Raw genomic sequence first — 13503 nt, forward strand, 5'->3', positions numbered from 1 at the left:
TCCTGCCATAGTCCATAACTATGCTATCCATGAATGGATTTTAATATTACTTGGCACAAAATTTAATGTACCTCATAATAAGATGATGTGTCATACACAACTTTCAGACCCCTAGCTCAAAGGTCAAGGTCACACTTGGCAGTCAAATGTTTACATAGCATGAACAGGGTCTGTTTCATGTCCGGTCCATAACTCTGTCGTTTATTAAGGGATTTTAATATCACTGGGCACAAATGTTCCCCATGATGAGACGACATGTCGTGTGCAAATCCCGGACCTCTGGCTCAAAGGTTGAGGTCACAATTGAAGGTCAAAGGTCAACAAGGCTTTTTTCCTGTCCGGTCCAAACTCTGCCATCCATGAAGGGATTTTAATATTACTTGACACAAATGTTCCCCATGATGAGACGACGTGTCTTGCGCAAAACCCGGACCCCTAGCTCAAAGGTCAAGGTCACAATTGGAGGTCAAAGGTTAATGGGTTTTTTTTCCTGTCCGGTCCAGAACTCTGTTGTCCATCAAGGGATTTTAATATTACTTGGCATAAATGTTCCCCATGATGAGACAACATGTCCTGCACAAACTCCCAGAACCCTGGTTTAAAGGTCAAGGTCACACTTTGAGATCAAAGGTCTGAGTGACTTTTTCCTGTCCGATCTATAACTTTGTCATGCAAAACAGGACTTAGATATCAGTTTGCACAAATATTCCCCTGGATGAGACAATGTGTTGTGTGCAACACCCAAGCCCTTAGCTGCAAGGTCAAGGTCACACTTGGAAGCCAAAGGCCAAAAGGGTTTTTTTCCCTGTCCAGTCTGTAACTCAACAATCCTTAAAGGGATTTTAATATTACTTGGCACAATTTATGTTCACCACCATGAGACGGAGTGTCATGCGCAAGAACCTGGTCCCTAGGTCTAAGGTCAAGGTCACACATAGAGGCCAAGGGTCAAATACAAGAATGACTTTGTTCGGAGCATGTCTTCTTCATTCATGGAGGGATTTGGTGTAACTTGGCACAAATGTTCACCACCAGAATAACATCCCTTTGTTGTTACTATAAATAGATTATATTGTAACTTATTTATCACTGGCCGGTAGGGAAAATTCGAGACCAGTTTTCTGTGGTACAACATGAATGTTACATCCAATTTTTAGGAGCACTTTGACCTATCTCTACCTGGTAAAGAGTTTCTTGGGGACTTATATTATATATAATTTTTTTTTTTTTTTTTTTTTTTTATACGCCTGTTTGAAAAACGGGACGTATTATGGGAACGCGTCTGGCGGGCGGGCGGCATCCACAGACTTTGTCCGGAGCATATCTTCTTCATGCATGGAGGGATTTTGATGAAACTTGGCACAATTGTTCACCATCATAAGACGGAGTGTCATGCACAAGAACCAGGTCCCTAGGTCTAAGGTCAAGGTCACACTTAGAGGTCAAAGGTCAAATTCAAGAATGACTTTGTCCAGAGCACATCTTCTTCATGCATAGAGGGATTTTGATGTAACTTGGCACAATTGTTCACCATCATGAGACAGAGTGTCATGCACAAGAACCAGGTCCCTAGGTCTAAGGTCAAGGTCACACTTAGAGGTCAAAGGATTTAAGAATGAAAACTTGGTCCGGAGCATTTCTTCTTCATGCATGGAGGGATTTTGATATAACTTGGCACAAATGTTCACCACCACAAGACGGAGTGTCATGCACAAGAACCAGGTCCCTGAGTCTAAGGTCAAGGTCACACTTAGAGGCCAAAAGTCAGATACAAGAACGACTGTCCGGAGCATTTCTTCTTCATGCATGGAGGGATTTTGATGCAACTTAGCACAATTGTACACCATCATAAGAGGGAGTGTCATATGCATGTCCCTTCTTTAGAATTACTTCCCTTTGTTGTTACTATAAATAGCTTATATTGTAACTTTTTCATTACTAGTCGTAAGGAAAAATCGAGACCACTTTTCAGTGGTATAACATGCATGTTACATCCAATTTTCAGGTGTATTTTGACCTATCTCTACCTGGTAAGGATTTTTGTGTGGACTTTTTTTTTTTTTTTTTTTTTTTAAAGATGAACTTCCCTTAGTTGTTACTAACTTATATTGTAACTTTTTATAATTGACCGTAGGGAAAAGCCAAGACCACTTTTCTTAGGTACAACATAGATGTTACTTTCAAATTTTCGGTGTATTTTAAGGTATCTCTACCTGGTAAGGAGTTTTTTTGTGGACTTAGAAAAACAAAAGAATTACAATAATTACTAAACAACCACAAAATTAAAATTCCATTTGCAAATACAGGTGCTAGTGTAAAGAAATTTGCTGTGACGGGCGTATATTGTGAATTTCTGGCACTCTTGTTAAGGATTAATTTCCCTTTGTTGATACTATAAATAACTTATGACACCTTTTTTGATAATCGGCCAAAAAAATGCCATATGAAAACAACTGTAGGTTTATATATATATATAAATTTTGATTCAAGTGTTTTGTTATAACATATTGTATATATAGTACAATATTGTTTATACATCATTGACAGATACCAGTTCATTATGTTATACTGCAGTAGAGAAAATTAGGTGCCTTCCAGTAGGGGACTTTGTATTGCATGGCAATACTTCATTCACTTGTTTCTTCAGGAATAATGAAGAGAGCATTAGGACAAAGTTTATACAGAGTCTTTCTCAGCCAACACACGATTCAGACATAGAATCTGATGTGGATTTCACAGACAGCGAGAGTGAGGGAGGTAGTAGGCAGGGCTCACGTCGCGCAAGTGCTCAATCTCAAAGAAAAAGTTGGATGCCTTGGTGCACACTGACTTGAAACTTTGTCAATGAATGCAAATTGTGAAAAACATCTATATGCTATAAACTATGAAATTGAATATGATTATTTAAGAAATAATAAGTTCCATATCGTGGTTTATCATAGAATAACCCGTGTTTTGAGTTCTTATGCGTAAGAATATATCAGGAAGGCCGTAGGCCTGAGTGATATATTGTTTCGCATAAGAACAAAAAACTTGGGTTATTCTACGATAAATCACACTTGGGAACTTGTTATTTCGATTCTAACACGACATACTAGTATCAACAGTGTTAGAAAAATGGCAAGTACTTTTTACGACCATGCTACGCACCTGGATCGGATGACGTCACTGCAAATAACCGTTGACTGACGTTCTTTTATGTGTATATAGGTTATTTGCTGGTCGTGTTAAAATAAATGATAGTTGTATAATGATGGTGAAATACAGAAGTACTAAGGAAGCTCTGATGTACTTATTTAACACTTGTCATGTTATAATGAGAATTATTGACTGTTTCAGACAGCTCAACTAAAGCGTGTAAAGAAAGTTTGTTCCAGTTGAGCAAATGACCATAATATTATTTTACTCAGATGTAAAAAGAAAACAATAAAGGTTCATACAGACTACTGATGATGTTGTTTGCGTTTTACTATAGGAAAAGTTGAGGTGAATGTATGACATTCAGCGAAAATTTCCCCTTACTTAAAATATGTTGTAGAAAATGGCATTTTTCACTAAAATTTATGGAGGTAGGCCACTTCCATACTTAACAGTACACATATGTTGCTAAGGCAGCATTACGTCAGCATATCAGCATTCAATATGACGGAAAACTTTATATATCTTACTTTCCATGTTTTTGATTTGCTGATTTACTTTTCCATTTGGAAAAAAAATTTCCTTACACCCTTTACTTGAATTTTTTAGATACTAGAGCTTTTGTTGTCACCCTTTTGTTCATGTCGCAGAAGTTTTGCACATAAGCTAAAACTATAAGGTGAAACGCTTTCAAACTCACGACATGACTTTAGTATCATGAGGTGACCTGACAGGACAAGTTACATAACTCTACCTTTTATTTCAAAAAAATTATGCCTCTTTTTAGCTCACCTGAGCCAAAGGCTCAGGGTGAGCTATTGTGATCGCTCACCATCCGGCGTCTGTCTGTCTGTCCACACTTTCCTTTAAACAACATCTCCTCCTAAACCACAAGTTCAATTTTGATGAAACTTCACAGGAATGATCCTTGGATGGCCCCCTTTCAAAATTGTTCAAACAATTGAATGCCACACAGGAAGGAAAAACTTAAAAAAATCTTCTTTCCAAAACAGCAAGGCGTAGAGCCTAGATATTTGACATGTAACATCATCTAATGGTCCACTATGAAGCTTGTGTGGAAAAGAGGCACTGCCCCGGGAGTCCCAAGTTTTACATAGACTTATATAGGGAAAAAAATTTAAAAATCTTTTTGTCTGAAACCACAAGACTTAGGCGTTTGATATTTGGTATGTAGCATTGCCTTATGGTCTTCTACCAAGATTGTTCAAATTATGCCCCTAGGGTGAAAAGAGGCCCTGCCCTTGGGGTCCCAGGTTTTACATAGACTGATATAGAATTTTTTTTAGCTCACCTGTTACGAAGTGACAAGGTGAGCTATTGTGACCGCTTGATGTCCGTCGTGTGTCAACAATTTGTAAAAAAATCTTCTTCTTGAAAACCACTGGGCAGAATTACACCAAACTTCACAAGAATGATCCTTGGGTGGCCCCCTTTCAAAATTGTTCAAAGAATTGAATTCCATGGAGAACTCTGGTTGCCATGGCAACCGAAAGGAAAAACATTAAAAATCTTCTCAAAAACCAGAAGCCCTAGAGTTTAGATATTTGGTGTGAAGCATTGCCTAGTGGACCTCTACCAAGTTTGTTTAAATCATGACCCCGGGGTCAAAATCCCCGCCCCAGGGGTCACTTGATTTTACATAGGAAAATCTTAAAAAATCTTCTTCTCAAAAAGCAGAAGACCTAGAGCTTAGATATTTGACATGTAGCATTGCCTAGTGGACCTCTACTAAAGTTGTTCAAATCATGACCCCGCCCCAGGTTTAGGCCTTCTGGTTTATTTTTAGCAAATTTATGAAGATTTCCCTATGCACAATCAAGTAACCCTGGGGCTGGGTCAATTTGATCTAGGCCTTCTGGGTTTTTTTTATAGAACATTTTGAAGATTTTTCTATGTACAATCAAGTAACCCCATGGGGCGGAGCCAGTTTGACCCCGGGGGTCATGATTTGAAAATTTTTTGTAGAAGTCTACTAGGCAATGCTACATGTCAAATATCTAAGATCTAGGCCTTCCTGGTTTATTTTTAGAAATTTTTTGAAGATTTTCGTATGTAAAATCAAGTGACCCCTAGGGCGGGGTCAATTTTGACCCCGGGGTCATGATTTGAACAACTTTAGTAGAGGTCCACTAGGCAATGCTACATGTCAAATATCTAAGCTCTAGGGCTCCCCCCAATTTTTTTTTAAACCATAAACCTTCCATGACTATTTCTCAACATGCAAAGTTTACCCTTTCCCCACCTCGCTCCCTTTCCCAGTCACTCCCACCCCCAATAAAAAAAAATTCAGGTTTTTTTTGCTGCAAACCAATTCAGCTGGGGGATACCAATTCATCATTTGCTTGTTCCTTTTAACTTGCATCATACAGGCATGTAGGTAAATGCAAGGTAAAAGTTTATACAGTTGTACGCTCCCCCCCCCCCCCCCCACTCCTCAACCCAGTCACCACCACCACCCTGATCATGCACCCCATCCCTCCAACAACAATATTTTTTTGTTTCTTAATTTTTTATTTTCCATCAATATTTATTATCAACATTTGAAGTTTTGAAACCCCATCCCCCTCTTCTTTTTTATACGCCTGTCTCTGAAAGAGCGGATGTATTCTGTGAACACCCGTGGCTGGCAGCGTCCAAAAGCATGTCCGCTATCTAAGTCGAACTGTTTTCATCTGATCTTCCCCAAATTGCAGATAATGTTTGTTGGCATAATATCTCGGCCAAGTTCGATAACCAGCCAAATCAACCCAGGCACTCCTGGATTATGGCCCTTTAATTACTTGAAATCTGCGAATTTAGCCTTGTCTGTTCTCTAAGTCGAACAGTTTTCATCCGATTTTCACCAAACTGGGTGAAATGTTTGTGGGCATAATATCTCGGCCAAATTTGATAACCAGCCAAATCGCCCCAGGCACTCTTGGATTGTGGCCCCTTGAATTACTCGAGAAACTGTGAAATAATAATAGCCCTGTCCGCTCTCTAAGTCTAACAATTTTCATCTGATCTTCACCAAACTTGATGACAATGTTTGTGGGCATAATATCTCGGCCAAGTTCGATAACCAGCCAAACTGATCAAAGCACTCTTGGATTATGGCCCTTAAACTAGGCCAAGTTCGATGACGGGTGTATTTTGCAACAGTCTGGCTCTCTTGTTTTTTATTCCTTCATTTATTATGTACACTTAAAACATTCGTTTTCTGTTAAATTGATCTTGACCAATGAAACTATTTGCTTCTTAGTAACATCCAAGGTTAACTTTTTGCCGGGTATATTTCTTTGCCATTTCTCACCACAAACCCATTCTTTGGGGGATACATATTTACAATTTGCTCGTTAATTCATAAGAGTACAACATGCTTAAGGTGATATGTGATCACTCATCTTCTGTCAGTCTGTCAGCATTTTCTTTGAACCACATCTGTGATACCATTTGCATGAAATTGATGAATCCTGGCCTGGATATTCCTTTTCCTCTTTCAATGTTATTCCAACAGTTACTGTTTTGTTGATTGGAATAACCAGAGCTAAAAATAGAAAAAAATTTCAAATGACATCTCCTCCACAAACTTCTGCTTTGATTTTAAAGTAACTTCAAAGTAGTGTTCTTAGACCATGATTGTTCAAATAATTACATTACATAAAGAAACTTGACCACTAGAGAACAGGGTCACTTTTCCCAGTATGTATATAGTGTAAACTTGTAAAATATTCTTGTCAGAAATGCTGGCCTAATTTTAAAATAATTTCACACAAATAGTCCCAGGGTGACCCCATAGCAAGTGTGCTGAAATTATTCCAATTTGTCAAAAAAAAAAATACATGGCTACCAGAGGGTTTGATCGGTTTTCCCTATTTGTATATGGTACTATTCTGTGGAAAACTTCTTGCATGTGATACAAAGGTTTAGAGCTGTTAGTATTATAAGTGGGATGGTATTAAGCATCTGGCATCAACATTTTTACTTAAACATCTTGTCTTAAACTACTGACCAGAATACAGCTATTCTCTGTAGCATCCTGGCAAGGTCATCTCTCAGATTTGTTCAAATGATCCACCAGAACTTGAGATAGAAAAAACCTTTGAACAACAGTTATTTATGATTATGAATCATGTAATTGATTTGCAGCAAACTTGATATTTAGAATCCCAAGAGTGTCCTCTCTCATTTTATTCAACTGGTTGCTATACACTGTTTGGTTTGGAAGATGGAGCATCTTATTAGTCTCCTACTTCTGGGACTTTAAGATTGTGCTGTCTGTTGTTCTGTCATTCTGTCTGTTTGTCTACAATTTCATGGCCGGTCAATAATTCATTCATCAAGGGATTTTAATATTACTTGGCACAGATGTTCCCCATAATGAGTGGATGTGTCATACGCAAAAACTTGGACCTTTATCTCAAACGTCATGATCACACTTGGAAGCCAAAGGTCAATAAGACTTTTTTCCTGACCGGTCTGTAACTCAACAATCCATCCTGGGATTTTTAGCTTGGCTATACGAAGTATGTAGAGCTATCCTACTCAACCCAGCGTTGGCGTCCTTCCGCGTCCGCACTTTGGTTAAAATTTTGATGCACTTTCTCTTTATCTTTGTTGTTCCTTGATGGATTTGCTTCAGACTTAAAACAGTTGCTCCTCATCACCCACATCATATGGCACAAGGGTCATAACTCTGGCACCAATGTTTCATGAATTATCCCCCTTTTTACTTAGAATTTCAGCTTAAAGTTTTGGTGCACTTTCCCTTTATCTCAGTTATTATGTCTCCCACCACACAGTGGTGTGGGAGACATATTGATTTACTCCTGTCTGTCTGTACAGGCATGTGCCCAGGGGGCCCGAGCCCCCACCCCCAGCTGGCTGGCTAGTTACAAATTTTATTACTATGGGCCCCTCAATTAACAAATTTATACATCAGCGCAATTGGCTTGATTTGACAGCAATACATAGGCTAAAGAGCCATAAAACCGTGTCCGGTAGTGGATATTAGCCCCAGGCATGTTCCATGTACATGCTTCATTGATCGCTTGCATTTTAAATGCGGTACTTGATTGGGAAGTGGAGAAACAACTGACCAATGAGGTTGCCCAATACATGAGATTGTACGGCATTGTTTTGTATGAAATCTAAAAACATTTGGCCATTTTGCAAATAAATCAATCATCTTAAAACTTCAACAATTTTTTTTCATTATATTTTCTTAGAACACAAGAAATGCAGAAAAAGTTAAAATATTTTTGTGTTTTTATTTATTTTATTATTAATATTTATTTGTGAACTTAGTAAATCATTTTTCTACAAATCATATCATTTTGTATATCAATTTTGAGCAGTTTTTGATAACTTTCTTTTTAGTGAAATTACACATATTATTTTTTTTTTAATTAGAAAAAAATATTTATATTATGATTGAAAGAAAACGGTAGAATGAATGAAATTTTATTCATTTGATTAAAATGTAGTATAATTATTGCTGACAATCATATAGTTTGTTTTATTATGATAAATAAAGTTGATTTTCAAACCACTAGCTTCTTTATTACTGGTAGCTGGTTATACATTGAATTGGTAGATATCAGAGCCAATACACGGAGACCTGGGTATCATGCAGAAAAATGAAGTCCATACAATGTGACTGTATAATCATACATACATTGAAAAGGCTTGATGAAATGATTAAAAAATAGGCTTTTCCTTAAATATATAATACATTCATGCATCCTTAAAGGTAGCCCCTCCCGAACCCATCCTAGGTTGGGCCACCCCAGTAAAACAATCCTGGACACGGGCCTGCTGTCTGTGTGTCACAAAGCTTGTCTGCACTCTAAGTCGAACATATCTCACCTGATCTTCACCAAACTTGAACAAAATGTGTCTGACCATAAGACCTCGGCCAAGTTCAATAACTAGCCAAATCGGCCCAGGCACTTTGGAGTTATGGCCCTTGAATTACCAAAAATCCTTATTTCGCATGCGCTTTCCTGCAGGCAAAACGTACCCTATACTATTAATTAGTAGTATAGGGTATGTTCTGCCTGCACGAAAGCGCATGCGAAATTAGTAGTATAGGGTAGGTTTTCGGTAAACAGTATATAAAGACTGACTTACTATTTAGATGATTAGGCAGTTGTGGGAGACATGCGCTTTTCTCTAAAGCATCTCTAGTTACTAAATGGATTTCATTCAAACATAAAAAGTTGTTCCACATCATCACCCACATCATATGACACAAGGTCCATAACTCTAGCACCAATTTTTCATGAATTATGCCCCCTTTTTACTTAGAATTTTATGTTAATTTTGATGCATTTTCACTATTATCTCTGTTATTTCACATGGTATTTAATTCAAACTTAAAATAATTGTTCATCATCATTTGACACAAGGGCAATAACTGCGACACCTGTATTTTATTAGTTATCCCCCTTTTGTACTTAAAATTTCAGCTTGAAGTTTTGATGCGCTATCTCTGTTATTACCAAATGGATTTGATTCAAACTTAGAATAGTTGTACTACATCATCATCCACATCATATGATACTAGGGCAGTAACTCTTCCACCAATATTTCATGAATTATGACCCCTTTTTACTTAGAATTTCAGGTTAATTGTGGTGCACTTTCACTTTATCTTCGTCATTACTTAATGAATTTGACTAAAACTTAAATTTGTTTTTGCAGATCATCATCCTCATCATATGGCACAAGGTCGGTCACTCTTGCACAAATGTTTATGAGTTATATCCCCTTTTTACTTAGAATTAGTTTCATTCTGATGCTTTTTATATCTCTGCTGTTACTAAATGGATTTAATCAAACTTAAAATGGTTGTTCCACATCATCACTCATATACGTCTATAGCATTTTGCTTGACTATACGTAATACCGTTCTGACATGTTTTGGGATGACATGATGTATAGTCCATATATTGGTGGTTATTAGTTTCTTTCACATAATTATATGTTAGTTTCGACACATAAATTCTCTCCCTTGGATATATTTACATCTAGAAATGAGAGCGACTCTTGTGAAATAGTATGCGTTAACTTTATATCAGGATGAAAGTTGTTTAACTCTCTAACAAAAAGTTGTAGTTCTTCCAAGGAATGATCCCTCCATTAAAATATAATCCAGGAAACGCAGCCAAAGGATCGGTTGTAGATCTCGCTTTCTAATAAAGTATTGTTCAAATTTTCCCATAAATAAGGATGCGTATGATAGCGCTATTGAGCTGCCCATCGCAGTACCCATTTTTTGGAGATAAAAATCTTCATCAAATTTGAAATAGTTATTTTGCAGAATAAGTTTAATCAGTTTTGCGAAATCGTCACTATTCAATCTTCCATGGCAACGCTTGTCCAAAAAATATTTACATGCGTTTATTCCGTCGCTGTGCGGTATGTTTGTGTATAGAGAAGAAACATCAAGTGTCACTAAATAAGTAGCCTTACTCTTGAATTTGAAACTTTTAATCTTTACAATAAAGTCAGTCTTGTCTCTAATATAAGACGGTAAATTTATCATGTGCGGTTTGAGTATATAATCAAGATATTTTGAAATGTTCTCTGTGGGCGAGCTGCATGTCGACACAGTGGGTCGCCCAGGATAATTTAGCAGTAGATTGCTGTCGGGAGTTTTGTGTATTTTCGGCAGCACGTAAAATACTGGAGTCCTAACAGACTCTGGAAACAAGTCAAATTCCTTAGAAACATTACCATTTCGTCTCTTCTGTACTTTCAATACATGTAGATATATTCTTAAAAACATTATCTTTAGGATCTTGGTTAAGTTTTTCATAATATTTACCATCGCTAAGTTACCTCAGAATCTATTTCTTGTAATCCTCCATATTCATTATAACAATTATTAGATTTTCGTCAGCTTTCTTGATAATGATTGATTCATCTTGAGATAATTTTCTGAGCGAATCTAGTTGTTTTTGAAATATTACTGTATCGTCTTTTCTTGTTACGATTCTGTAATATTTCTTCAGTAACAGCTGTTATATAAAAGTCTTAAGTACATATCGCGACCAGCTAGAGGAGTAAAAGATGACTGAGATTTATTGTAGAATGGTAGATCATGATAATTGTCTGTATCTGCATTGTTATCATCGCTCTCACATTTGCTGTCATTTATTATTTTTGAAGCAAAATATTCCTTTAGACGAAGCCTGCGATTGAATTTAAAAATGATTTCTGCTAATTTAAGCTTATCATGCAAGGCAAAAATTCGGGCAAAATTTTAACCCCTTACCTAGAAGTATGTAATCATCGTCTGTAAGTTTTTTACTCGATAAGTTTAATACTGTCCCTTTCCTTTCTGTATTTTCTGTAACCGCCGTTTCGTTTTTTTTCAGGATTTTTTGTCCGGGGCCTGGATGAAGTGCCTTTGTCATTTTCTGCCTGGTCGGCCCTTCACTCCAGCAGTGCTGCCACACTTGTAACGGCCTTCACTGGGTTCTGCACTGTTTCCTGCAGTGTTGTCCCGGTCTTCACGGCCTCCTGCAGTGTTGCCCCAGTTTTCACGGCCTCCGCGTAGGTTTTCTGTGGGTCCGGGGTATTCACGTTTTTTTACCTTTGATGATTAGATCCATCATTAGCTTTCGAAATCTGCTTGTTAGTTCTTCTGCCGGTAGTGGTTTGGTTGGTTTTGGTTGATTTTGTTTCGGTTTTCTTTCCATTATGTCTCCATTTCGATGTGTTATTTGATTGTGGTTCAACACGAATCTTATCGTTGTTGTTATTAGACGTGCAGTGTTTGTTTCTATTGTCAATTAAATGAGACAGCTTCTTTTCGTGTTTACTGAAGATAACGTCTTTTTTCTGTTCTATCTGATGGTGGATTTTTTCATCAACATTAAAAAGTTTATCATCACTCATTTTTTTTTTAATGACTTTTTTTTTTTTTTTTGCAATTTGTCAACATTAAAAATAACTTGTAATACTATGCTGTTCCCTCAAAAAAATCTTCTTAAATGTTTCTTTATTTGAAAAAAAAGTTTCAAAAGTCAAAAAAATTATCAGAGAAAATTTCTTTTTTAATTTTTTTTTTTTTTCATTTTCAAATTTTCCCTTTCAAAACTTTTGGGGATTTTTTCCATGCAGAAAAGTGACATTGTGGAACGGGGGGGTTTTGCTGATGTTGATATAACCGTGGCCCAATAAATTTTTATATGTTACTTTTGTGTTCATATTATTGAATTATCCTAATAACAAATACAAAAAATATTTTTTAAACTAAACAAAAAGAGACATTTTTTTTTCTGTTTCAAATGAAATTTTAGTACATGCCGTTTTTTTACTATTCTGTCAAGGCGCCTTTAGTAATAATATTCTATTTTGGAATGTTGGGGTAGGGATCCGTACCTCAAAATTTGATTCATAAATTAAATTTACGGTAAGATTAGGGTTATTAAACTGTTGAAAAATAAATTACAGAAATCAATTTTTGTAAAAATGATAGATTTGACCAACGGAACGTTCCGTGAAATTGTTGGAACGGGCTAAAACAAAAGATCAAATACTCGGGGATTTTTTTCGTCATGATAAAATCTTATTATCAAATCCAAGTGTGTTAAAAGTTGTGTATGTTTATCCTTAGACTTTTAAAATCGGTCACGCTTAATGCGAAAATTTTTAATAAATTTAAATTTACATGACGAAATTTTTCCTTAAAAATTTTAAATATTTGATTTTGGGCTCTCGGGTGAGTGTCAGGTAGAAAAAATTGGCGAAAAAACCCGAAAATTTTTTCGTTTTTAATCTATAAATATAAATATTTTCCTGAAAATGACATCAAGTAAAAATATATTTTATAAAGTTGAAGGATTTTCAAACAAAGGACCATGATGGCCCCTGAACCCCCACCCTTCCCACATCACCTTTTTTGAGTATGCGTTTTTTTTTCTATTATCTGACTAGTGCCCTAGTTTTGACCCAAGTGACCTTTTTTAAACTTGCCCTAGATTTATAAAGAAAAAAATTCGACCAATTTTCTGAAGATCCTTTAAAAAAATATGGTTTCTAAAGGTCACAAGGTTTTTCTATTTTTTGCCCTATTGCCTGTTTTCGAAGGTACGTGACCCTTTCTGAATTTTCCCTAATATCATCAAGGTAACTTTCCAAAATTTTCATGAAGATCTCATAAAAAAATAGGCCCTCTAGAGAGGCACAAGGTTTTTTTTTTTATTTACCTACGGCCCAAGTTTTGCCCGCACGGGCCCCTTTTGAAACTGCCCCTAGTACATAAAGGGTAACTTAATCAATTTCATGAAACCATTGAAAAAATGGCCCCAGGGGGGGTCAAAGATTTTAAAAATTTTTTAAACCAACTGCCCT

The 13503-nt window shown here is 36.5% G+C and overlaps 2 protein-coding genes across 4 annotated transcripts in view; one reads left to right on the top strand and one right to left on the bottom strand.

Annotated features, from left to right (window-relative positions):
* The window catches only part of LOC123527419 (uncharacterized), a 176033-nt gene extending 172583 nt beyond the window's left edge, over window positions 1–3450 (top strand). For all 3 annotated transcript variants that reach the window (XM_045306860.2, XM_053523311.1, XM_045306859.2), the window contains one exon: window positions 2648–3450. In XM_045306860.2, the coding sequence (XP_045162795.2) occupies window positions 2648–2718 (71 nt within the window). In that variant the 3' untranslated portion in view covers window positions 2719–3450. The remainder of the gene's footprint in view (window positions 1–2647) is intronic.
* Window positions 3451–5177: 1727 nt separating this feature from the next.
* LOC123527416 (mitofusin-2-like) overlaps window positions 5178–13503 on the bottom strand; it is a 371163-nt gene continuing 362837 nt past the window's right edge. The window contains exon 18 of the mRNA XM_053523313.1: window positions 5178–6685. Within this exon, the coding sequence (XP_053379288.1) occupies window positions 6535–6685 (151 nt within the window). The 3' untranslated portion in view covers window positions 5178–6534. The remainder of the gene's footprint in view (window positions 6686–13503) is intronic.

Source organism: Mercenaria mercenaria, chromosome 14, assembly GCF_021730395.1.
Source record: "Mercenaria mercenaria strain notata chromosome 14, MADL_Memer_1, whole genome shotgun sequence".
Classification (NCBI taxonomy): Eukaryota; Metazoa; Mollusca; class Bivalvia; order Venerida; family Veneridae; genus Mercenaria; species Mercenaria mercenaria.